We start from the raw sequence: 26,061 nt of genomic DNA, 5'->3' as shown, positions 1-26,061 counted from the left end.
ACTTGAAATATTAGCAGCAGGTCTATATGACTTCTGCTCACTACCCCATTAACTACCCACCGTCAGACGCTCATACTGAACAGGGTTGTGCTAGATTATTACAAGGGCTTCCGAGGTGATGCCTGGCGATGCAGGAGATGTCAGAGACACCGGTTCAATCCCTGGCTCAGGAAGACCCCCTGGAGAAGGAAATGGCAACTCATTCAATATTCTTGCTTGGAGAATCCATGGGCAGAGGATCCTGGCAGGCTTTAGTCTATTAGCATGCACACACACACGCAGATTATCACCAAGCATTAGTGAAATGTCCAAAAGCATCCCAGTCGCAGAGACTAGACAGCCTACCAACTGACCCAGACAGACAGCATCATTAGATCATGTCCAGGGTCCGTGTCACTGGAAGGTATCACTCACTCTTGCTGGAAGGAGGTCTAATCAAGCTCTGATGTCAAGGGCCGAGTTATCTAATGGCCACACCTTCCACTCTAAGATGCCAGCTCTGTTTAACAGCTTCTTGATGATAATCTGCTTCTTCCGAGATTTAAAGACCATCTTCTGCCTTGAATCCCATAGTGGGGGCAGCTTACAAGAAACTTCTTAAACTATCCTATACAGCTGTCCAATCCTTCATAAATCCTGATCAGCGGACACAGTCTAAGTGCCAGGACCACCCACAAGCCTTCAGATCTGCTCTCAGCAAGTCTTCTCCGTGACAATAAGCAAAACCAAACAGGAAAAAAATCTCTGACCGCCTAGCACTCCATCTGCCTGTTGTCCATAGGAAAGTCTTTCTTCTGATGTGTTGCTGACTAGACTGTAATTTGTATTTCCTAAGTATAAACCCATCTTCGCCTGCATGCAAAGTTTAAAAGCACTGGGTCCAGAGACCACAGAATATTTAAGGCATAAGTGACTGAACTCAAAAATATCTTTTTTAACAATGTTTTTGTTGGAAATTAAATTGTTACCGGAGACCTGTCACAATGCGGAGGGCAATCAAAATTGCGAAATCCTCTTTCTTCCATTAAAGATAATTAACCTAATGACTACACAAAAATTGACAATGAGCAAGCACTCTAATCATTGCTAGCTGGTACACTGGTCTACATATCCTTCTCTCCACTTGTAAGGTAATGAGGATTCACTAAGAATGTCTGGATTGAACTAAATCCTATTTAAAATGTTGATTACTGCTCTTGCACTCATAAAATTGTAATATGCTATTCATCCTCATGGAAGAATCACAGACTTTAAATATTAATCATCCTACCCATTAACTATATAAATTTGCAAAATTAAGTTCTCTGAACTTCACCTCTTCATGCACTGAGGGGAAGAACTACTTCCTGGGTTAAATGAGATAATGAAGCAAGCTATGAACTAAAAAGTACCAGGTGTGTGCTCATGACTCCTTATTGTGGGTTACCAGACAGACCAAAGAACTTTTGGAAATGAATAATCATTTATTTTTCTTACCTATATTATAAACAGCTTAAATTTTTAAAACTTGTAGAATAATAAACAGGCTTTCCTGTGTGTGCTCAGCCACTCAGTCAGGTCTGACTCTGCGATCCCATGGGCTGTAACCCATATCAGGCTCCTCCGTTCATGGGATTCTCCAGGCAAGAATACTGGAGTGGCTTGCCTTTTGCTTCTCCAGGGGATCTTCCAGACTCAGGGATCAAATCTGTGTCTCTTTCATCTCCTGCATTGGCAGGTGGGTTCTTTACCACTAGAGCCACCTGGAAGTTTTAACATTTCATTAACGTTCAAGGTAAACTTAAAATTAGTTTAATATTTAAAAAAATAAGCAGTTGATATTTTAAATTGTCTAATGGAGCTATAATCTGAAAAGCATAATGATATGTTTAATTTTTAGAGCATTTCAGGCTGAATGCAAGGCCAGATTCCAGAGTCATCAACAAGGCCAGGAGTCGTGGACAAAGCACCCCTTTTTGTGTGCGCATCACTTGGGCTCTGTCAGAGTGATTTAAGGCTGGAGGAGACCTGGATCACTATTAAGGCACAGGATGGCAAACATCTCTAGAATTTTCTGGAATGTTTCAGCACTGTGATTTTTAACTATTTCTAATTTCTTAAAAGGGTGCCAAAGATTCTGACTTCCTGGGAGATGTAGAACATCAAACTCCTTAGAAAGACTGCTCGGCTAGTGAGGACAGAGCCCTCGCAGTGCCTCCATGGCACTGAACCCTTCACAATTCTGCTGCTTCAGTCAGAAGACCACAGGATAACAGGATATCTTTAGCTGATTGTTGTCACTGTTCAATCTCTATGGCGTGTCCAACTCTTTGAGGCCCCATGGACTGCAGCACGCCAGGTTTCCCTGTCTTTCACCATCTCCTGGAGCTTGCTCAAACTCATGTCCATCGAGTCAGTGATGCCATCCAACCATCTCATCCTCTGCTGTCCGCTTCTCCTCCTGCCTTCAATCTTCCCCAGCATCAGGGTCTTTTCCAATGAGTCAGCTCTTCATATCAGGTGGCCAAAGTACTAGAGCTTCAGCTTCAGCATCTGTCCTTCCAATGAATATTCAGGATTGATTTCCTTTAGGAATGACTGGTTGGATCTCCTCGCTGTCCAAGGAACTCTAACACCACAATTCAAAAGCATCGATTCTTTGGCACTCAGCCTTCTTTATGGCTCAACTCTCACATCTGTATATGACTACTGGAGAAACCATAGCTTTGACTAGAGGGACCTTTGTCGGCAAAGTGATGTCTTTGCTTTTTAATATGCTGTCTAGGTTTGGCATAGCTTTTCTTTCCACGGAGCAAGCTTGATCCAGACACTGATGATGGTTTGGGTCTTTTTTTTTTAACATTTTTATTGCTGGTAATTTATTTTCCCATATTAGGCCTCTATTTCAGTACCTCTGTGAGACAGGATCTGGTCTCTTACAGGGTTCGAGGCTCCATTCTGCACCACAAATGGAGATCAGAAGTCAGGGCTAACCTAAATGAGGCATGGAACTAAAGAGCCTTTAGCCATGTCAAGTCCACAGATGTCCAAATAAACCCCAGAGCCCTGATCCAAAAAGAGCCTTGGTGGAGCGGCCAGGCTGGCGGTGTGAATGCATCTCCTGCATGGTCTGCACCCCTTTGAAGCCTCTGTGGAGCTGGGTGGCCAGTGAGCCTGGGGCTGCTCTTTCAAAGACCTTGGGCAACCCTTGCCAGTCTTCACGCAGCATCTCTCAAGAGAGCAGATGCAATCTAAAAGTTCAATTCTGTGCAGCTATAGCTGCTGCTCCCAAGATCACAGTGAGAGGCAGCATCAGCTCAGCACCAGCTAGCTGGAACCTGGGAAAGACCTCGTATGTGGAACGTATCACTGAAACGCAGATTTACAACAAGCCCAGGAATGGGAGGCCGGGTGGCACTACGGCCATTCACTGGACGCTCCAGTGCAGCGGGGGCACCGTGAAGATCAACCGTCCAGGATACAGGCCAGGCCTCCCATGTGGATGGACGTCTTCCACTGGCCATCCCTGTGGCCCCTGAGGCTGTCTTCCCAGGGAACAAGCTTCATGAAACACTGGTGTTTAGGGGCAGGAATAAGCAGTTCTACGTGGTCACCATATTGTGGTCACAGAAACACTGGTACAGGGTGCACGTCTGCAGAGAGAAGCAGAAGCAGTACCAGAGGGTTTTTGTCTGTGGAATCCTCAATGGTCTGGCCCTCAAGGTTTAAGAGTCTTTTTAATCCTTCTCTTTCCTCTAACTTGAGCTCTTGGGACGGCATAGTTTCTGGACCTAATTGGGAAGCAATTCATTGTTTTTCGTATCTCAAGAACCCTATTCCAAGGCCACATACTTCAGAGAGGGGGACCTGTTCCTGGAGGCTTTTAAACTTTTTCAAAATATAGTATCAGTAGCCGGTTTCTTTTACTCACCACTATATGTATCCGGAATCTAGCAGTATCTGATACATACAGTAAGCTTTTTTGATAGGGTCAGTTGCTCAGTCGTGTCTGACTCTTTTCAACCCCATGGACTATAGCCCGCCAGGCTCCTCTGTCCATGGAATTCTCCAGGCATGGAGAATGGGGTGAGTAGCCATTCATTTCTCCAGGGGATCTTCCTGACCTGGGGATCAAACCCAGCTCTCCTGCACTGCAGGCAGATTCTTTACCGTCTCAGCCACCAGGGAAGCCCCTAAGCTTTGGATGACTATTTGCTAAAGGAATGAATGAATGTCTAAGGGCAGTTCTGAAAATGGAGAATCAGGGGGGAGCGTAGCCTGCAGTGCAGGTTGCAGGTTTCTGATCCCGAGCCCCATGTTCCTCCTGAGCCATGGATCAGTGGTGGGCAAGGGGCAGGTGGAAATGCCAGGCACAGCAACTGAACATGGTACTCTGCCCGGATCTCCAGGGACACAGTTCTCTCAATGACGAGAGAACCTTCCCAGTCTTTTAGTGGCATCTATTCACACAACAACCAGTTCTCTTGTGAAACTCATCTGGACACTGATGGTCTGATTATGTGACCAAGCCCAGGTTCCCAGAGCTCCTGAGCTGCTAGGATACTCAAGGACATGCTCAAGGGTTTACTTCAGAAAGTCCATTTAAAAGATGTATGGTAGGCTACTAGTGAAGGTGGAGACCTCGGTTAACCTATCTGACAGGTTCATGGAAGGGTACTAATAAAGGTGGAGACAAAGGTGCAGTTCTCTCACCCATACCACATTTCCAAACATTTCAGTCTAGCTACAAAAGGACTAATGTTTTCTTACCTCCTAGGACTGTGGCTTAAGGGAGCTCATGAAAATGTGAAAAAGTATTTGTGTTACACTCTTGGAAAAGATGTATATCACTCAATGAAAAGATTAACATGATACACTCACAGAAACAATGCTATTTCATTTCTAAAGGCCTGGTGTCATTTATAGAAAAACAAATACAAATTTCAAAAAATGTAAAAATCATCAGAATCATAATATAAAGTCTAACCTAAACTGTATATAAATCAATTTTAAAAGCAAAACAATAGCCACTCCAATTGCATTAATGTGGTATCACTTTGGTGGTGGTGGTGGTTTAGTCGCTAAGTTGTGTCCAACTCTTGTGACCCTATGGACTGTGGACCATCAGGCTCCTCTGTCCATGAAATTTTTCAGACAAGAATACTGGAGTGGGTTGCCATTTCCTTCTCCAGGGGATCTTCCCAACCCTGGAATTGAACCCAGGCCTCCTGCATTGCAGGCAGATTCTTTCCCAACTGAGCTACAAGGGAAGCCTGTGGTATGACTTTAGAGTACAAGAAAACATTTTCATCAACATAAACATTAAAATATTTTCATCAACATTACTTTCAGGCATCCAGTAATTATGTAGAAATACTGCAATGATCAACATAGGCGAGAATCATGTTTGTAAGGCTTATTGTTGGTATAAAAATAGTCTGAGTCATAACATACAGATGTCAAAGAAGGATATACATATTTATGGGTACATTATAATCCAACACCATGGGGGGCGGAAATTAGGAAATTGTGCTCTCTAGGCTAAAACTTGAAATAACACCTTTCTAAAAACTTGAGTCTACAAATATCATTCACTCCTTCAACAAGACCCATTCTTTCATTCATTCGACAAATATTTATTGTCTTTCCCTTCTGTGTCTGGCCCCGTGTTAGCCTTGGGGATTCAGTGGTGGAAGAAGACAATCTTTGCGCCTAAGGAAATTTCAGGCTCCACCATCTCCTTAGCCCCTAGCCACACACACACACCACAGTCTCTTCAATAGCAATCTTGAGGAGGGTCCCTTAGCTCTTGCTCTGTGCTATGAGACAGAGTATGCAAACTGTCCAGCATGAAGTCCAGCCGTCTGTACAGCCCTTGCCCCCTGCTTACTCCCAACAAACCCCGAGGGCGGAAGGCTCTGAATTCTATCCTAGCTGTGCACAGATATCAGTCATCCAACCTTGAGAAGGTCACTTCAGCTCTCTGCACTGAGTCTGCTCTGAGAACTCCCTTCTTGAAGGCCCCTTCCAGATTACACGGAAGCAAGTGACTAGAGATTTCTAATAATGGGCAGAGCCGTTACCTCACAAGAGGCCTGTTCTATCAGATGACACAGAAAGTTCTCTCCTTGGATAGAGCTGAAACTGTCCCTCCATGAATACAGGATCTTTGCTCTGTACACCAAACCTGTCAGCTGTTTCTTATACATAAATGCGTGCTCAGATGCTCAGTCCTGTCCAACTCTTTGTGACCCTATGGACTGTGTAGCCGCCAGGTTCCTCTGTCCATGGGATTTCCCAGGCAAAAATACTGGAGTGGGCTGCCATTTTTCCTACTCCAGGGGATCTTCCCAACCCAGGGATCAAACCCACATCTCCTGCATTGGCACACAGATTCTTTACCACTGAGCCACCTGGGAAGCCCTCTTATACATAATAATGCCTCAAATACTAAACAGATCTCACATTTTCCCAAGTCTTTAAAATAAAAAGTGCCCTTTAATGTCAATCAATCCCATGATTCCCAGACCCTTTTTAAAAAAATATTAGCTTTTTATAGTATTAGTTACCTGCCTTGTTATCGACCTTTCTATTTGAAGTGCAGCCCTCACAATAAAATGTAGTGCTCTAAATTTGTGGTAGAACCAACAAGTGCCTACTGTACATCAAGTAACACTGAGACTCTATGACTGACCTGGAAAAGAAAAAACAACTGAACATGTTAAAACACGGTAACAGGAATACTATCTGAATCATGCTCGTTTAAAACTCTGTGAGACAGAGACAGAAGAGCAGACTATCAAGAGTACAGATCAAGGAGTTCCCTGGGGGTTCAGTGGGTAAGAATCCACCTTCCCACGCTGGGAAGAAGGGTGTGTCAGGTGACCCACATGCCACGGGGCAACTAAGTCTGCCCACCGCAATCAGAGAAGCTGCCCACGCAACAGAGAGGCAGCACAGCCAGAACAGAAGTACAAATCTCACAACCCAGATATGTTAGATGTTAACTTCTCTGTCTCAGATTTCTCACTGTAAAATGGAAAGCATACTAGAACCTGCATTACAGGACTGGTATACAAAATTGAATGAGTGTTGAGATCAGTGATCTTATAAAACCGTGATAAGAGGTACACAGTAGACTGAAAAAAGTGAAAGTGTTACTTGCTCGGTCGTGTCTGACTCTTTGTGACTCCTTGGACTGTAGCCCACCAGGCTTCTCTGTCCATGGGATTCTCCAGGTCAGAATACTGGACTGAGCAGTCTTTCCCTTCTCCAGGGGATCTTCCCAACTTCAGGATTGAACCCGAGTCTCCTTCATTGCAGGCAGATTCTTTGCCATCTGAGCCACCAGGGAAGCCCCATGCAGCAAACTAAATGTTATCTAATAAGTAGGCAACTTACTTTTCCAAGTGATTGTACATCAACTTGTTTATCTGAATACCTGTTTTGTGATGGACGTTCAAAAATGACAAAAAGAAAATAACTTTTTGCTATTTCCATCTAACTAAAGATTGTGCTGCTAATAGATAAAAGTAAACTGACACTTCCTTAGGTTCAAAGGACGTGACATCTCTCTTAAGAGAGAAGATGAAGTGAATTACATTAACAGAGAGGAAGCTAAGGGGAAAACAGGATAAACAGAAAGTAAACATGAAAGAAATAAGTTCTTAAAAATATCTTCTCTTCCATTAAAACTCAGCCTGCTTATTTTAACTGTACTATGGGCGCATAATTTTCAGCACTTTATGTGCCGTTATGAGTATTCTCTCTATTGGTTTGCTTTTGTCTCCTTTTAAAAACCTCATCAGAAGAATCATAATCTAATGCTAATCAACTTTTGATCATATTTACACGACCATGGCAAGTAACCCAGACCTAAAAGGACTCTTTGTTCCAATGCTCACTTAGTTCTAAAAACAAGGGCTGCCGCATGGCATCTGTTTCCATACAACTGAGTGAGCCGGCATGGATATGAAATAGCCGTGGGATCTGAAACACATTTGGAGATCACTTACTAAAAATGCTAAGGGTAGTTAAATAAATTACCTCTGTACCTCTTTCTTGTTTAAAAAAAAAAAAGCCTTCTTTACAAACTTCCATGAGAAATTTCACCAACGTCAATACAATCATTTCTTTAAAAATGATGACTCCTTTGTTGAAGGTTTAGCCTAAACTTCATTAAAATTTAAAGAAAACAGTCATTTGAACAGTACACTTTGAAAGTCTGATGTATACCACACCACTGTGATGGCTTTCAAATCATTAAAAAGCTTTTCTTTAGCAAAGAACATTTAACCAACAAGGAACAACTGTATTTTCATTCATTACAAAATGGCCCCTTTGCCTAATAATATAATATGAGATAAAAGTGGAAATAAATCTTCACGACGTTTCAGAGAGACAGGCAGGATGGAATGTTTTCTCAAGATAAGGTTTGTCCATATTCTCTTTCAAAATTCCCCAACTTTTTTTTTTCTTTTTTTTTTTCAAAGAAGAATTGCAAATTTATTCTTTTTTTTTTTCCTACTTAATCAATTGTTTTATTTTTTTAATTTTTTTTTTTTTAGTTGGAGGCTAATCGGGATGGGGAATACGTGTAAATCTATGGCTGATTCATATCAATGTATGACAAAACCCACTGAAATGTTGTGAAGTAATTAGCTTCCCCAACTTTTAAAAGTTGGCAATACTGACACTTGTGAAAGGAATCAAGGGGTAATTAAGTTCAAGGGAATGATTAATAGTAGTCACCAACATGTAGGACTTCCCTGATGGTTCAGACAGTAAAGAATCTGCCTGCAATGCTGAAGACCAGAGTTCGATCCCTGGGCCGGGAAGATCCCCTGGAGAAGGGAATGGTTACCCATTCCAGATTCTTGCCTGGAGGATTCCATGGACAGAGGAGCCTGGCAGGCTACAGTCAGTGGGGTCAAAAAGAGTCGGACACAACTAAGCGACTAACACGTTCACTTTTCACTTTCAAAGGTAAGGATGCTGAGATTTAGAGCAGTTAACTAATTAGTCCGAGGTCACCTAACTAGCCCTGGAGAAGGAAATGGCAACACACTCCAGTATTCTTGCCTGAAGAACCCCATGGACAGAGGAGCCTGTAAGGCTACAGTCCATGGGTCGCAAGAGTCAGATATGACCGCCACCTAACTAGACACGGCCAAGCCCCAACCCAAACCCTGACTGTTTGGCCTCAGAGTCTAAGCACTGCAACTGGAAAAATCACCTCGTTCCAGGAAGAGCTGCAGACGTAGAGAATGGATGTGTGGACACAGAGCGGGACAGGGAGGGAGGGACGAATTGGAAGAGCAGCGCTGATTTACATTCACCACCATGTGTGAAATAGACAGCTAGTAGGAAGCTGCTGCATAACACAAGGAACTCAGCTCAGGGCTTTGATGACCCGAAGCAGTGGGAGCGTAGGAAGGAGGCTCAAGAGGGAAGGGATATATTTATACCTAGGGGATACATGTATGTGCTAAGTCACTTCAGTCATGTCTGGCTCTTTGCGACCCCAAGGACCGGAGCCTGCCAAGCTCCTCTGTCCATGCAGTTCTCCAGGCAAGAATACTGGAGTGCACTGCCATTTCCTCTTCCGGGGATCTTCCCCACACAGGGCCCGAACCTGTGTCTCTTAGGTCTCCTGCATTGACAGGTGGGTTCTTTACCACCAGCGCCACCGGGGAAGCCCTGGTATGTGTATACTCACAGCTGATCCACTTAGCTGTACAGCTGAAACTAATGAACACTGCAACGCAATTATGGTTCAATAATAAATCAGTAGAAGCTGGGTTTGTAAACGCCATGATTAGTGAGATAGAGACGAAGAGAGCAGTGGATGTGAGAAGAGACAGAACAGAAGCAAAGATTAAGCAGACAGAAAGAAGACTAGACGGCAGGAAAGCACTCTGGGTTAACTATCAGGAGAACTGCGATCCCTTCCTGGGGGCCCCGAGTGGGACCACAGGGAAAGGAGTGCTCCCCAGTCTAGTATCAGAAGACCACATTCACATACAGCACAGTAGTGTTAAGGATAAAAAGGTTAACGTGAAAATAAAACTCCAGAACACTATGCAAATGTCAATGAAATAAAGAAGAAAATGAACGATTAAAAGTAGACCAAAAAAATTAAGAAAGTTTTATTGATTCCATAGTCAGAGAAAACGTCGTGGTAAAATTTAAACTGCAAATTAATTGTGAACGTTAACCTAAGGACTCATAAGATATAATAAGGCTGTCAGGAATTGGTCTTTTCTGTTCCCCAATCACATCACTGACAGCTATTCAGCGTTAGTAGATTTTGTTGCTGCTGCCTAAAGCAGAAGACACTTGTAAAACCAGAAATTCAAACACAGGTCAGAATTAGGCCAATGTGGGACTTCCTTGGTGGTCCAGTGGTTGAGACACTGCCTTTCAACGCAGGGTGTGCCGGTTCGATCCCTGGTCAGAGAGCTAAGACCCCACATGCCTCAAGGCCAAAAAAACAAAAACACAAAAGAAGAAGCAATCCTGTGACAAACTCAATAAAGACTTTAAAAACAGTTCACATTAAAAAAAAAAATCTTTAAAAAAAATTAGCGCAAAGTGGTGTCATTAGTGGTAAAGAATCCACCTGCCAATGCAGGTGACGCAAGAGATGTGGGTCTGATCCCTGGGGCGGGAAGATCCCCTGGAGGAGGAAATGGCAACCCACTCCTGTATTCTTGCCTGGAAAATTCCATGCACAGAGAAGCCTGGTGGTCTACAGTCTATGGGGTCCCAGGGAGTTGGACACAGCTGAGTGACTAAGTACACAGGTAATTAATGGGTATATATATATGTGTGTGTGTGTGTGTGTGTGTATTTAATTTACCATATCTATTTCAACATCATGAGACCTGACGAAGAAGAATCCAGCTATTTTATGAGACCGACAGAAACTGTAAGATTATAAATAAACATTGTTTTAAGTCACTACATTTGTGACAATTTGTTAGGAAGCAAAAGAAAACTAATACAATACCTGAGGCAATTTAAACAACCTCCAAAGCAAAACAATTATTCACTCCAGGGATGAGAGCACACGACTGTTTAAAAGCAGTCCTCATGTAGGTAGGTCTTAACCATGCCTGCAGATCCCTTAACACCATCCTTGGGAGGTCTGTGTCCCCCCAGCTCCCTGCAGCACTCCCCTGCTGAACCCCAGCCAGCCTTGACGCCCGCTCATAACCACAGAATGAGTTAGAACACTCCCGCTAGAACCCATTTTTCGAGAGCTTGACAACTGGGTTTTTGGGAGGAGCACAGCATTTTCACTTTCCATTTGCTAATTATAGATTTTCCATTTACTGTGTGTCCCTTGTCGATAGATCATCCTTAGGGACTTCAAGGCAAGGAGGAGTGACTGAAGGGAAGCAGAATTCGACCATTTGCTGGACTCACCAAACTACACCATTAACCTCTGACACACACTGGTCAAAATAACAGCATCAGTCAGCAGTCACTGTGACCCAGGAAGGTGGAATACTTAAATATTTAAAGACAGGGAGGATTGTCCATGACTGCTTGAAAACATATCTCTTATTCCATTTTATACCCTGCAAAGTTCTACTGAATTGACTTGCTATAAAATTCTAAGCAGTCCACCCAACATTTTAGTCTCTGCATTTCTAGTTCAACAAACTTGAGAAATGACATTTGGATTAGTCAAGAAATTTCCTGAAAATAATTCAACAAAAAAGTCTTCTCATACCCCAAATAAACTTTCATTTTATTTGTTAAAATCAACAAATATTTATGGATAAGGTTATGAAAACATAAGTACCTAACTAAAAAAGGCAGAAAATAGTAAATTCCAGGAAAAGGCACAACAGGAGACACTGCATGCAGCTGAAGGTCCAAGAAAGAGCTGTACAAACAATTTGAATAACCTCTCCCAAACCCAGGCTTTCCAAGTCCCTTTATGTAGTCCAACACCCTAGGTCTTGAATTCACCAGAAGTTACTTTCAAATCCTAAATTTTGGAACCCTCTTTCACATTAAACTCTAGATCCTGGTCAGGGAGAAACTCTTATCTGCAACCATCACTTTTGAGTCTCCACAGAGGGGAGAAGACTCTTGTTCACTCCTCAGGGAAGGTAAGTGGTTAATCTGATAGCTTAATTACCCCACCCCACCTTCACTTCAGAGGAAGGAAGAATAAGCAACATTTTGCCCTTGAGCCTCCAACAACTTATCAGAAGCTCTGTATTTACTGGTTACTGGATCCTGTTCAGCCATTAATAAAGTCATCCCTTATTCCTTACACTCTATACTCAAAAACTGAGAACACAGAGGAGGAAGATGGATGAGTTACTGATCCCTGAAATCCAACAACCCCTTCATCTTTCTCTCCAATATGCCCTGCGTGCGCACTAAGTCGCTCAGTCATGTCTGACTCTGTGAACCCATGGACTGTAGCATGCCAGGCTCTTCCGTCCACGGGATTCTCCAGGCAAGAATACTGGAGTGGGTTGCCATGCCCTCCTCCAGGGGATCTTCCCAACCCAGGGATCGAACCCAGGTCTCATTATGTTTCCTGCATCAGCAGGTGGGTTCATTACCACTAGTGTCACCTGGAAAGCCCTCCAATGTACCCTAGAAGTCATCAATCCTGGGCCAACTTAGCTGTTTTTCTTTACTCCATCTTACAGAGAACTCTGTTGGCCTAGGAATTAAGAACATTTCTAAACTCAATCTCCAATCTTTGGTAGACACTCTCTACTACCTAGTAATCTTCTACTAGTCTCTGTTCAGTTTTAATTCTCATTTTCTGCAGTAGCTCTTGCAAACCCTCCTGAACGCTTATTCATAGTATATATCCTTATCTTCAATTTCACTGGGAAAATAGTAGTGTTTGGTTTTGAAATATATGAACTTCCTAACCACACCTTTATTTCCATAAACTTTCTGTGTCAGGTTGCCTGGTTTTGTGAGATGATTATTTGAAGACATTCTTTATATATTTTTCTTTAAATTCAAAGTTTTCTATTTTAATGAAGTGTATTTTCTCTATGGTCATTGTTTTCGGACCTGTTTAAGAATTCACTGTATCTTATATTTATATTAAACATTAAATTTCAAAAAAAAAAAAACCAACTTTCTGTGTCTTGTTCAAGGCTTTTCTTTCTTTTTTTTTTTTAATTGGGTATAACTGCTCTACAACATTGTATAACAAAGTGAATCAGCTATATGCATACAGGGCCCTTCCTCCCAAACCCCAGAATAGGTCACCACAGAACACCAGGCTGAACTCTGTGCTGTAGATTCGGTATTCTTGCTGGAGAATTTCATGGACAGAGGAGCCTGGTGGGCTACCGTCCATGGGGTCGCAGAGAGTCAGACACGACTGAGCGACTAACACTTTCACTGTTCCAGATATCCATTTTAAAGGCTAACCTCTTAACCTTTGTTCTGGGTCCCCCATCTTTACTCGGCAAATTCGCTGCATCAATTACGCCCTCTCTCTCCTGAAGCTTCAAACTTTTGATCTAACACTTCTGTCCTTGGTGGTATGGACAGGCTCAAAACTCACTTTTAAAAAACAAAGCGAAAGATCTACCACTACAACAGCAACAATGAAACCAGAACCTCCTCTTGGAACCTGAAAGTTCTTATTGCTCTGTGTCAGCTCCTTCTTTTAACAGCCAGGCTGTGGGATCAGGAATCCGTGCTGACTCCCTCTGCCTTTCCACTTGGCATCTCCGTGTGCCTCGTGCACACGACTCTCCGCTGCAACTGCTCCCACCAGCGTGACCGGATGACCTGCCCTGTTTCCACATTCACCAGACACTCTTCCTTTCTTCTTGGACTTGACCTCTCTACAGCTTTTGTTGTGTGACAACTTCCGCCTTAAAACTCCCTTCCACTGTCTTCATAACATTGCTGCCTCCTGTTGTTCCTTCTAGACTTCAGAATGCTCTCTCTCAGTCTTTAGTGGTCAAACCTTACGTTGTTAAGTTTTTCCCAGGACGCTATTCTTGGCTGTCCTCTCTCTTCTCAAACTCAGTGGTCCCTGGGGAGGGGAGAGGGGGAGGAATGTTTGCAGCATGAATTATCTCTCACGCCCATAAATCAATCAGACTAAGTCTGAACTCTTTTGCTTCCTCTCCATCCCCAGTCCTACCTTCCAGTGCTCACCTCCACCATGGCACTGCCCTGCATCTGTCCATCCTCCCTGCCCTGCGTGTCCAGGGTGCCCTGAGTGCCCAGGGCATGAACACAACGCACACTGACTGTGGTGCTGGCCTCCCAGAAGAGGGGCTGGGAGCGTGGATGGCGACAGGACCCAGAAAGACCACCTGAGCGGACCTAAGGATGCAGCTCACAAAGTATCCCAGATGAACTTCACTCAATTATACTGTGCACATCTTCAGCAGAGTGGTATATATAAATATATGTATTTTCATCTCTGAATCTCGTTTATTATGTTTATTAGTTTCTGGCACATGGTGGATCCTCAATTCATAATTAATTCATATTTTTGTAATCAAAGAAGTAGAAAAAGAATAGGATATCTGACATAAGCTTTGGAGCGTTTGTAGAATTTCAACAGTGACAGATGCAGGCGGCATCATTTAAGTCAGAGGGAACAGAAAAAGCATTAGGCTCAGAAAGAAATGCTGGACAGGTGGAACGTATAAGGACAATTATCAGCAACACTAGAATGCAGAGGCAGGATTTTATAGGACTTTATAATGGAGTTACAGATGTAACCTAAGCCCATGAGGTCTTTGAAGCAACGTGATTTGCAATTGGAAAAAAAATTAACTGGAACTGAGGACTCTTCTTTAAATAGCTGCCAAATGAATTACTTAAGTGAGAAGACATGAAAGTCTAAACTTTAGCAACTGGAGTAACTGAAGAAAAAGAGAAAATACTGTTTTTAAGACTGAAGGTAAAAAGCAAATGTTGTGAATATTCAAGAACAGGGGAATTAGTTGAACTATTATATTTAAGGGGGTGAAAAATTTAAAGCACTAAAATTGAAAAGTCTAAATATATATACATTTTAAATATACATTTAACGGGTTGGTTTATTGACCCAAACAATCATGAATGGTTCTGGGCATTAGAATCTACAATGTACTAATCAAGTTTATTGTGCTGGTAAGAACTCCAACACGCATGACACACAGTTGGCAACTGACGAGGGCATTCAGTATAAACTTTGGAAAGGTTTTTCGATAACATTCGAGGAGGGAGTTAGCAGAATAGAACCATACCGTGAAGCTGTTGTTAGCATTTTTTGTGCTTGCTTCAGCTACACTGGCATCTGAGAGGTCAACTTCATCAAATATCAGAGACTGTTAATGAAAAAGAACACAAACATATTATGTGAAAACCTAACTCAGTGTTCCTATATATATATATGTATATATATATATATATATTTTTACCATCAGGTCACGACCATGAAGCTATGTCAGGAATTAGAAATAAAAAATGATGAAAAACTTAAGTCAGTGATACTTTGTGGGTTAAACCATAAAGTTCAACAAACACATAAATTTCAAACTGTAGAGGACTCTAGAGAAGCCCCCCGGTACACAGTTTCATTACAAAACGCTCTGTGCTCTCCAGAAGCATCGTTTATGGGGAACCTACTAAGTGTGTGACATGCACACCTACTCACACACCCCACAACGAAAGAACTAGTCCTGGCTCAGATCACGGCCGGTTACCGAACTTTCTGAATGTGACTGTCCTCATCTGTAAATGTGTTCTAATGAGATGGCGCATATGCTCTGCAAACATAAGGCGACTTCCTTTATATACTTTTCAAAGTTTTATTTATTTATATTCTTTATTTGGCCCAGTTCAAACTCATTTTTTTTAAGGCTGAAAAGCATTTTAATCAAAAAAGTTTCAGTGTTTAAAAACTCCACAGAATTAAAATCTTTAAAAATGGACAACTGAAAGATTAGGAAATTCTAGTCAATACATGTATCCGTCCTACTTTCAGTCAGCTGGTCCTTGTTCACAGTCCTTCAATGTACTTCCAGCGAGGTTGGTATAACACCACACCTCTAGAACTACAGAAAAAAGGGCTCCCTTATCTAATTTAAGTTTCCACCATTCCCCAAGATCTCCAGGGTGTAATGCAACTCTACTTCAAGCCAACCAATCTGACCATAAGACTTGTTCCCTCACTAAACAGAATTTATAATCTAGTACGGGAACTGAAAGAGATACAAGTAGTTTTAAGTAAGGTAGACTATTAAATGTGGAAGAGGAGATACGCAAAATACTATGGAAGGTCATAGATAATTTCTCCAGCAGAAAACAAACTCTTTCTCTTGTGTATACTGGAATAAAGACAATTTTAGAGGGATCTTAAGGAAAACAGGGAATTTCTTCAAGTGGAGATAGAGGGAAAATCGTCTTGGAGATGGAAAATATGGGGCAGGGCTGTAGGCAATCAAATTGTCAGTGTTGTCTGGAGATAAATATGAGGGGTCAGGATGGAGCCAGATCAGGGTTTAACTATGAACATAATGACTTTTAGAATAAGATTATTTTATTTTGTTATTATTTCCATAGCTGCATAAGCTAAGAATTAGGTTTGTTTATTTATTTTTTACTTTCTGGTGTATAACTCTACTAATTATTATATCACACATATTTTTTAATATAAAAATTATCAATTATCTTACTGGTACAGTAACAATAAATCTTACTATTTTTAAACTGAAGTATAGTTGACATACACTATTATGTTAGTTTCAAGAGTACAACATAGTAATTTGACAATCAAATACATCATCAAATGATTTCCATAAGCCTAGTAACCATTTGTCATCATATAAAATTATTACAATATTATTAATTATATTCCCTTTACTGCATATTAAACTCACATGACATTTATTTTTATAACTGAAAGTCTGATCTCTTAATCCTCTTCACCTACTTCACGAACCTCACATACTCCTCCCCTCTGTCAACCACCCATTTGTTCTCTGTATCCATAAGTCTCTCTGTTTGGGTTTGTTTGTTCATTTGTTTTTTTAGATTCCACATATCATTTACAGATTCCACATATCATTTACAGATTCCACATATCATTTACAGATTCCACATATAATTGAAATTGTATGGTATTTGTCTTTCTCTGTCTAACTTATTTCACTTAGCATAATACCTTCTATATTCATCCATGTTTTTGCAAATGGCAAGACTGTTATCCCGTATTTCTTTTCATTTCTATTTGCATGGCTGAAAACTTTCCTAACCTGGCAAAGGACACAGGTATCCAGGGCCAGGAAGTACAGAAAGACTCAAACAAAGTGAACCCAGTGAGACCCACACCAAGACATATTATAATTAAAATGCTAAAGTGTTAAACTAAAGAGAGAATCTTAAAAGCAACAAGAGAAAAACAACTGGTTACTTACATGGATGCTCCATAGCACTACAGAAGGGAGTGGCAGGATAAAGTCAAAGCCCTGGACGGAGGAAACCTGACCAAGAATACTATACCCAGCAAAGTCATAAATCAGAATTGAGAGAGAGTTTCCCAAGCAAGCAACAGCTTGTCTACACTGTGGTCCATCACCATTACACCAGTCTCACAAGAAATGTTAAAGGAATTTAAACAGAAAAGAAAAATTATAACTAGAAATACAAAAATTGTGAAAGAAAATATCTCACCAGTAAAGGCAAAAATGTAGTAAAGGCAATAGATAAAAGCTATGAGTGCTTTCCAGGGGGTGCTAGTGTTAAAAAAAAACCCACCTGCCAATGCAGGAGACATGTGAAGGTTAAAAGACAAAACCAGTAAAATCATATATATCTACAATAATTAGTTACGGAATACACAAAGCAAAATAACATCAAAAACATAAAATGTTGACTGGAGTAAAAATGTAGTGCTTTTAGAACATGTTCAAACTTAAGCAACTATGAACTTAAAATAGACTGCAATATAGAGTGTGATATAAGCAGTAACCACAAACCAAAAACTGATAATATAGCTTTGGTCAAAGAGTTCTTTTGGGTTTTTCTGCAGGATGTTAGAGAAAACAATACACAAATAATAAAAAGAAAAGAATATAAACATAATACTAGAGAAAGTCATGGAATCACAGGGAAGAAAGCAAGAGAAGAAAGGAACAGAGAACAACAAAAATAGCCAGAAAACAGTTAACAGAATGGCAGGAAGCACATGCCTGTCGATCATCACTGTAACTGTACATGGACTGAATGCTCCAACCGGAAGACACAGGGTAGCTTAACAGACACAAACACAAGACCCATACACATGCTGTCTGCAAGAGACTTACTTTAGATCTAAAATCATACCCGGACCGGAAGCGCGCAGACAGAAAAGCTATTCCACATGAGCATAAATGAAAAGGAATATGGGATAACACACTTATACCATTCAAAATGATTTTAAAGCAAAGACTGTAACAAGAGACAAAGAAAGGCACTACCTAGTGAGAAAGGGATCAATCCAACAGGAAAATGTGACACTAGTTAATACATATATAGCCAACACAGGAGCACCTGGATCCACAAAGCCAATATTAGCAGACTCAAGGGCAGAAACCGGAGGGTAATACAGTAATAGCAGGCGACTTAGGTCAGTAGATCGATCATTCAGACAGAAATCAATAAGGAAAACCATCAGCCTTAGGCTGGGGCTTCGCAGGTGGTGCTAGGCCTTAGGTTAGCAAAGGTTTTCAGCCATTATTTCTTCAAATGGGTTTTCTGTCCTTCTCACTCTCTTCCCCTCTGGGACTCCAATAATGTGAATCGTAGCACACTTGATGTTGCCCAAGAGGTCCCTTAAGCTAGTTCCATTTCTTGGTTTCTTTTTTCTTTTTGCTGTTCCGATTGGGTGAATTCCACTAACTTATCTTCTAGATCACTGGTCCTTTCTTCTGAATTATCTAATATGCTGCTGGCTTCCTCTAGTGTATTTTTCATTTCCATTATTGTATTCTTCAGTTCTGATTTTTTTTTTAATATTTTCTATCTCTGTTGAAATTCTCACTTTTCTATTCTACTGAGTTCAGTGAGTTATCTTTATGACCATTACTTTGAACAACTTATCTGGAAGGTTGCTTATTTCCATTTCATTCAATCTATTTCTGAGTGTTTTCATCTTCTTATTTTGTTTGGAACATATTCCTTTGTTTCTTCATTTTGCCTAACTTTGTGTTTTTTCCTACATATTGGGTAGACCAGCTATGCCTCCTGGTCTTGAGAGAGTGGCTTTGTATAGTATGGCTGGTCCCCGTAACATGGTCTTTGGTTACTAGGGTCAGATGCCCAAGGAGTGTCCCCTTGGTGGGTGGCATCTGTTTTCCTGTTGCGGCTTGGCTGTACTTTCTGAGGATGTGCTTGTATGCAGGGTTGGACCCCAGTGTGGCTGACTGAAAGGCCCAACTGCAACTGTGATGGATGCTCTGATGTGTGGGGATGACCCCTGGGGCAGGAGACACTTTGAGGCAACATGACTGATGGCCAAAGGGGTCTGCCAGGCCTGCCAGGACAGGGGGCCACTTTGGTGAGGCTCCAGTGTCTACTGCAGGCACCCATCTTAATTTTATTTTTGAAGGAATAGTAAAGTATCAGTTTTAAGTGGAAGCTCATCATCATCATTTTTTCTTCCAAAGCTACATCATTCTTATTTCATTCAATTATTTTATAAAAATTATTTAAGCCTTGATTTTATTTCACTATGATTTTTATTTCTAACTGCTAGACTAACTGAATGATTGCTTTGAGCTTGATATTATATGAGCACTTCATTTTCATTATTTAAGGCTCCTCTCAACAATATGCTGTTCACTGTCACTCCACTGGAATACGTAAGAATTGGGATATGAACTCTTGTCTGAAACCAGAGTGTGAATTCTTAGCAACTATAGCAAATCCTCTCTCATGTTCAGGAAAAGATTTATAAGGTAAAAATTAGCAAGAAAGGGGGGAATTCAAGTTTAGACTTTATTATATCTAATAAAGTTACATTTAATTGTTCACATCTTAATTGGAAGGAAAAAAGAAAGAAAACGACACTAGAACTTGCCATAAGATTGTCCTTAGGGGACATCACATGAAATTGACTCAAATAGACCCCCTTGCGATCTGGTCCAAGATGAATCATATTTATATTGAATTAGACCATTAATGCTATATGAAGCCCCAAGACAAAGACAGTTTACAGAACCATCTACAGCCCTCAAATGCTTGCAACTAGCATTCTCTCAAATTACCTTTGAGTCCTTTGCATAATAAAGTGTACGACCTCGAAGTTTGAAGTATCGCTTTTTCCACCTTTGGAAAGAACTGGTTTGCTTCAACAGCTGTCCCTCTTTAACACTGGTCTAGGGAGAAGCAGAAGCACAACAACATGATTAAAATGAAATCCAAAGCCAAATAACATTCAAAATTAATGACACACTATCATTAACATTTTGAATATTATTTTTCATGTTTTGCAAATTACAGGAGAAAATATTTTACTCTCACCATTCAACCATGGAAACACACGTGCAAAGCTCCAAGTAGTAAAGGTGAATCTTGACACGCCCTCAAAGCAGTCACAAATAGTATGGAAGATACATGCATAAAATATGAATACATGTACCTATATAAGTGTGTGTGTATACACACACACACACACACACTTACACATAGTAAAGATTTAATAAATGATGGAAGGGTACCTATACAAATACCTATATAAGTGTATAGGTATATATATACACACACATATATACCTATACACTTATAGGTATATATGTGTATATAGACATATACATATGTGTATATATGTGTTTGTTTGACTCCAAATTTAATAAATGATGGAAGGGTAGATGTACAGTAAATGCAATGGTTAAGAAGGCATGAACTCTGGAGCCAGAAACACTGTGATCAACTCCTGGTGACACCTCTGAGTAGCTGGATGATCTTAAGCAAATCAATAAACATCTTCTGCCTTTAATTATTCATCTACAAAATGAAGTTGACAACAAGACATACCTTTCCAGGCTGCTGTTGTCAAGAATAAATCTTTAAAACATGTAAAGGATTTATTGCATGGCACACAGGAAGTGCTCATTAAATGTCAGTTATCATCAACTATGTGTTACTGTAACAAACACATACACAAAGTATGGTGCATGGTGGTTCAGAAAAGAAAGCTCTGTGTCAGAGAGAGTCAAATGTGTCATCCTCCCAGGGGACAGCCTTAGGTAGGTCTTGAAGGAGTTTATCAGAATGATAAGGAAGGGTTTTTTGTTGTTGTTCAGTTATTAAGTCCTGTCCAATCTTTATGACCCCCCATGGACTGCAGCACACCAGGCTCCCCTGTCCTTCACTCTTTCCCAGAGTTTGCTCAAATTTATGTCCATTGAGTTAGTGGCTATCTAACCATCTCATCCTCTGTCACCCCCTTCTCCTTTTGCCTTCAATCTTTCCTAGCATCAGGGTCTTTTCCGATGAGTCAGTTCTTCGCATCAAGTGACCAAAGTATTAAAGTTTCAGCATCAGTCTTTCTAATGAATATTCAGGGTTGATTTCCTTTAGGATTGACCAGTTTGATCTCCTTGCAGTCCAAGGGACTCTCAAGAGTCTTCTCCAAAACCACATTTCAAAAGCATCAATTCTTTGGCGCTCTTCTTTATAGTCCAACTCTCACATCCATACACAACTACTGGAAAAACCATAGCTTTGACTAGACGGACCTTTGTTGGCAAAGTAATGTCTCTGCTTCTTAATAAACTGTTCCAGGTTTGTCATAGTGTTTCTTCCAAGGAGCAAGAGTCTTTTAATTTCATGGCTGCAGTCACTGTCCATAGTGATTCTGGAGCCCAGGAAAATAAAATCTGTTACTGCTAAACTTCTTCCCTTTCTATCTGCCATGAAGTGATGGGACCAGATGCCATGATCTTGGTTTTCTGAATGTTGAGTCTCAAGCCAGCTTTTTCACTCTCTTCTTTCACCCTCATGAAGAGGCTCTTTAGTTCCTCTTCACTTTCTGCCATTAGAGTGGTATCATCTGCTTAATTGAGGTTGTTGATATTTCTCCCAGCAATCTTGATTCCAACTTGTGCTTCATCCAGCCTGGCATTTCACATGACGTATTCTAGATAGAAGTTAAATAAGAAGAGTGACAATATACAGTCTTGTCATATTCCCTTCTCAATTTTGAACCAGTCCATTATTCCATGTCCAGTTCCAACTGTTGCTTCCTGAGCTGCATACAGGTTTCTCAGGAGACAGGTAAGGTGGTCTAGTATTCCCATCTTTTTAAGAATTTTCCACATTTTGCTGTGATCCTCATGTCAAAGGCTTTAGCATAGTCAATGAAGGAGAAGTAGATGTTTTCTTGAACTCTCTTGCTTTCCCCATGATCCAATGAATGTTGGCAATTTGATCTCTGGTTCCTCTGCCTTTTCTAAATCCAGCTTCTACATCTGGAAGCTCTCAAGTTCTTATGTGCTGCTGAAGCCTCGCTTGAAGGATTTTGAGCATAACCTTGCGAGCATGTGAAATGAGCATAACTGTATGGTAGTCTGAACATTCTTTTGCATTGCTCTTCTTTGGGACTGGAATGAAAACTGACCTCTTCCAGTCCTGTGGTCACTGCTGAGTTTTCCAAACGTATTTTAGGTGTGTGCAAAAGTAGAAAAGTTTAAATCAGCACAGATATTTGGGGGATCTTCATAGAATTTTTGGTTATAAACGCAGGGTAGGGCTTTCAACAGGGAGCAACAAGAGATGTGGCTGGAAGAGGTGAGCAGGGCTTCTATGATTCTTGGCTACACCTTGCGCTAGGTGCTTTATGTGTATACCAGTTCATTTTATTGCCACCAACAACATCCTTGGAACCCCTCTGACTTCATCTAGTATGTCTCCTTCACTTGGTCACCTTCCCTCCTTCACAACAGCACTTTGCTCTTAAGTAGGCATACATGCACGACCTTTAAGACTTAACACCACCTATTCTTTCCTCCTCTGGGAAAGAATAGGTTCTACCCTCAAATATGCATCTGATCAACTCCCTCATTTCTTTCAAGTCTCTGATCCTCTCGATGAGACCCACCTCACTAACCTATTTAACATACTCTTCGTATTTCCCTCCATCCTGATCTTTTTTACTTTCCCCACACAAAGTGCTTCCCATTTTGTAACATATAATGCAATGTGCGTGCGTGAGTGCCCAGTGGTGTCTGACTCTTTGTGACCCCAGGAACTGTAATCTGCCAGGCTCCTCTGTCCATGGAATTTTCCAGACAAGAATACAGGAGTTGCAATTTCCTACTTCAGGGAATCTTCTCTACTCAGGGATCGAACCCTGGTCTCCTGTGTCCCCAGCATTAACAGGTGGATTCTTTACCGCTGCATCACCTGGGAAGTCCATTATGTAATATAATTTATTATATTTATTGTGTTCATCCACTCCAGTATTTTGGGGCTTCCCTTGTGGCTCAGCTGGTAAAGAATCCTCCTGCAATGGGGGAGACCTGTGTTTGATCCCTGGGTTGGGAAGATCACCTGGAGAAGGGAAAGGCTACCCACTCCAGTATTCTGGCCTGGAGAGTTCCATGGACTGTACAGTCCATGGGGTCACAAAGAGTCAGACACAACTAAGCAACTTTCACTTTCAATTCACTTTCATGATATGGAAGTCTGTATGAATGAATAGAAGATGCTGAGATTAACTCATGTTTGTTTGACTCCAGAGTTTATTTCCAACTTTTACACTATACTGTCTTTTATTATCAACAAAACATAAAATATTGAGAGAAGTTTATTTCCTCTAATAGGGTAGTTAGGTCATACTAATGTTTACTTTCAATTTCATTATAAGATTCCCTCTAGAGCTTGCTCTCAGATGGTCCTCCAGGAATTGTGAGAGCATTAAAGTTTAATAATAACAAAACATTTTTGTATCTTCAGTACCAAAGAGCCCGACATAGAATCAGACAGACAGCCTTCAAGCCAGGCTCCACTACACACTACCAATACAAATCTGGGCAAGTTACTTCAGTTCTCTGTGCTCCCATTTCCTCCCCTAAAATCCAGGCATAATAATGCCAACTTCACAAGCTGGTTGCATCTAATTTAATGATAAGATAATGGCTCAAGAGCACTTAGAACACCATCTGGATTACAGAAAATATTTAATAAATGGCAGAAAGTGTTACTATGATATCATGATGCTATTAAGTTCAGGGAGTATTTGCCAGGCACCAAATTATAAGAGCTTATTGGAAGAAGTGAGTAAGTGTTTGCAGGCCACTGTGAGAGCAAACAACAGCTGGAATGGAAGCAGAGTGTCAAGAGATGAAGCGAAGGGAGCCAAGAGCCAGGAGATGCTGACCACAAGGGGAGTTTGCTTTTTTATTCTAAGTGCAAAAAGCTAGTGAGCTGTCTGAAGCAGAAGCCGGGGAAATGGGTGAGAAAGCAAGGGGAGAACCAATTTAGGAGGCGACTGCAGGAGTCCCAGGGAGAGACCAGGGAAGACGGAACTAGGATTGTAGCATCACTGAGAAGTAGCGGAAGTTGAGCTGTTAGTGTGGAGGCAGAATCTACTGGCCTTGCTGGCCTTACCTTCTTACTTTACCTTACCAGCCTGACCTTCTTGACATGAAGGGCAAGAGACAGAAAGGAACCAAGAGAAAGTGGAAGCACCTGCCTTGGGCAACTAGATGCAAAAGATTGAGAGAGTTCCGTGTGCTAGACAAGAGGTCTTTGTTGGTTGCTCATTTTAAACACAGCAGTATGTACTCGACCATTGCAAAGTCTGCTCAGTGTTATGTGTCAGCCTGGATGGGAGGGGGTTGGGGAGAACGGCTACATGTGCATATGGCTGAGTCCCTCCGCGGTTCACCTGAAACTACCACAACACTGTTAATTGGCTAACCCTAATACAAAATGTTTTCGGTGTTAAAAAAATAATTTAATGTCAAAAAAAAAAAAAAAAGATTGAGAGAGAAAGGGTAGGAATAAGGAAGAGTTAGGTGGTGAGCCACCCTGCTGTAGCCCAGGGTAGAAAGCCTACATTCTTAAACCCAAACACAAAATCTTGAAATGCTAGAGAGATATAACTCTTGCAGGGAACAAACCTCTTGGCAATTCAAAGGCTAAAACGTGGGTGTTTTCAGATTTTTGTGAAGTTGCTTAAGGCAATGAGGAAGAAAAATTAACATTTAGTCTACTTATGTTCTATAAGGCTGTTTTTTTAAAAGCATAAATAACCTAATACTTCTTCTCCACATGTTTATTAAAGTAATTTTCTAAAATGAAAACCTGATAACATTATGCCACTGCTTAAAGTCCTTCCAGTTTTCTTTTTCTAAGTGAAGTACGGTTGACTTACCATATTGTCTTGGTTTCAGATATACACCAAAGTGATTCAGTTACACATATACCAATTCCTTTTCAGATTCTTTTCCCTTATAGGGTATTACAAAATACGGAGTAGAGTTCCCTGTGCTATACGGTAGGTCCTTGCTGGTTATCTGTTTTGTACACCGAAGTGTGTATATTTTAATCCCACACTCCTAATTTATCCCTCCCCCCCCTTTCCCCTTTGGTAACCATAAATTTGTTTTCTATTTCTGTGGTTCTTTTACTATTTTGTAAATCAGTTTCATCTGTATCTTTTTTTTTTTTTTTTGCCTGGAATATACAGTCCAAACTTTTATATGTGTCAGAAAAGACACCTGTGTGATGCTCTCCAAACTCCCCACTTGACCGTTTGCAGGCTCCTCCCTCTGTCCTAAATGTCCTTTCCTTAATCACCTGTCTTTAGAAAAGAAAAATATATATATATACATATATATATATATATTCCTTTCATTTGGCTTTGTCGGGTCTCAGCTGCAGCAGGCAGGATCTTCGTTGCAGGGCAAGGGCTTAGTAGTTGTGGCAGGAGGGCTAAGCTGCCCCACGGCATGTGGGATCTTAGCCCCCCACCAGGCATTAAACCGCATCCCCTGAACTGGAAGGCAGAGTTCTCAACCACTGGACCCCCAGGGAAGTCCCCACAATCGCCTGTCTTGAAAGCTCCTAATCACTTCGACTCTGACTCAG

The 26,061-nt window shown here is 41.1% G+C and overlaps 1 protein-coding gene across 8 annotated transcripts in view; it reads right to left on the bottom strand.

Annotated features, from left to right (window-relative positions):
- DGKH (diacylglycerol kinase eta) overlaps positions 1–26,061 on the bottom strand; it is a 218,661-nt gene that overhangs the window by 110,770 nt on the left and 81,830 nt on the right. For all 8 annotated transcript variants that reach the window (XM_043892315.1, XM_043892318.1, XM_043892311.1 and 5 more), the window contains 2 exons: positions 20,232–20,342; positions 15,231–15,311 (listed from right to left, as the gene is read on the bottom strand). In XM_043892315.1, coding sequence (XP_043748250.1) covers positions 15,231–15,311; positions 20,232–20,342 — 192 coding nt within the window. The remainder of the gene's footprint in view (positions 1–15,230; positions 15,312–20,231; positions 20,343–26,061) is intronic.

Source organism: Cervus elaphus, chromosome 30, assembly GCF_910594005.1.
Source record: "Cervus elaphus chromosome 30, mCerEla1.1, whole genome shotgun sequence".
Classification (NCBI taxonomy): Eukaryota; Metazoa; Chordata; class Mammalia; order Artiodactyla; family Cervidae; genus Cervus; species Cervus elaphus.
The sequence above is the reverse complement of the archived record's forward strand: the minus strand, read 5'-3'. Positions and strand labels throughout refer to the sequence as shown.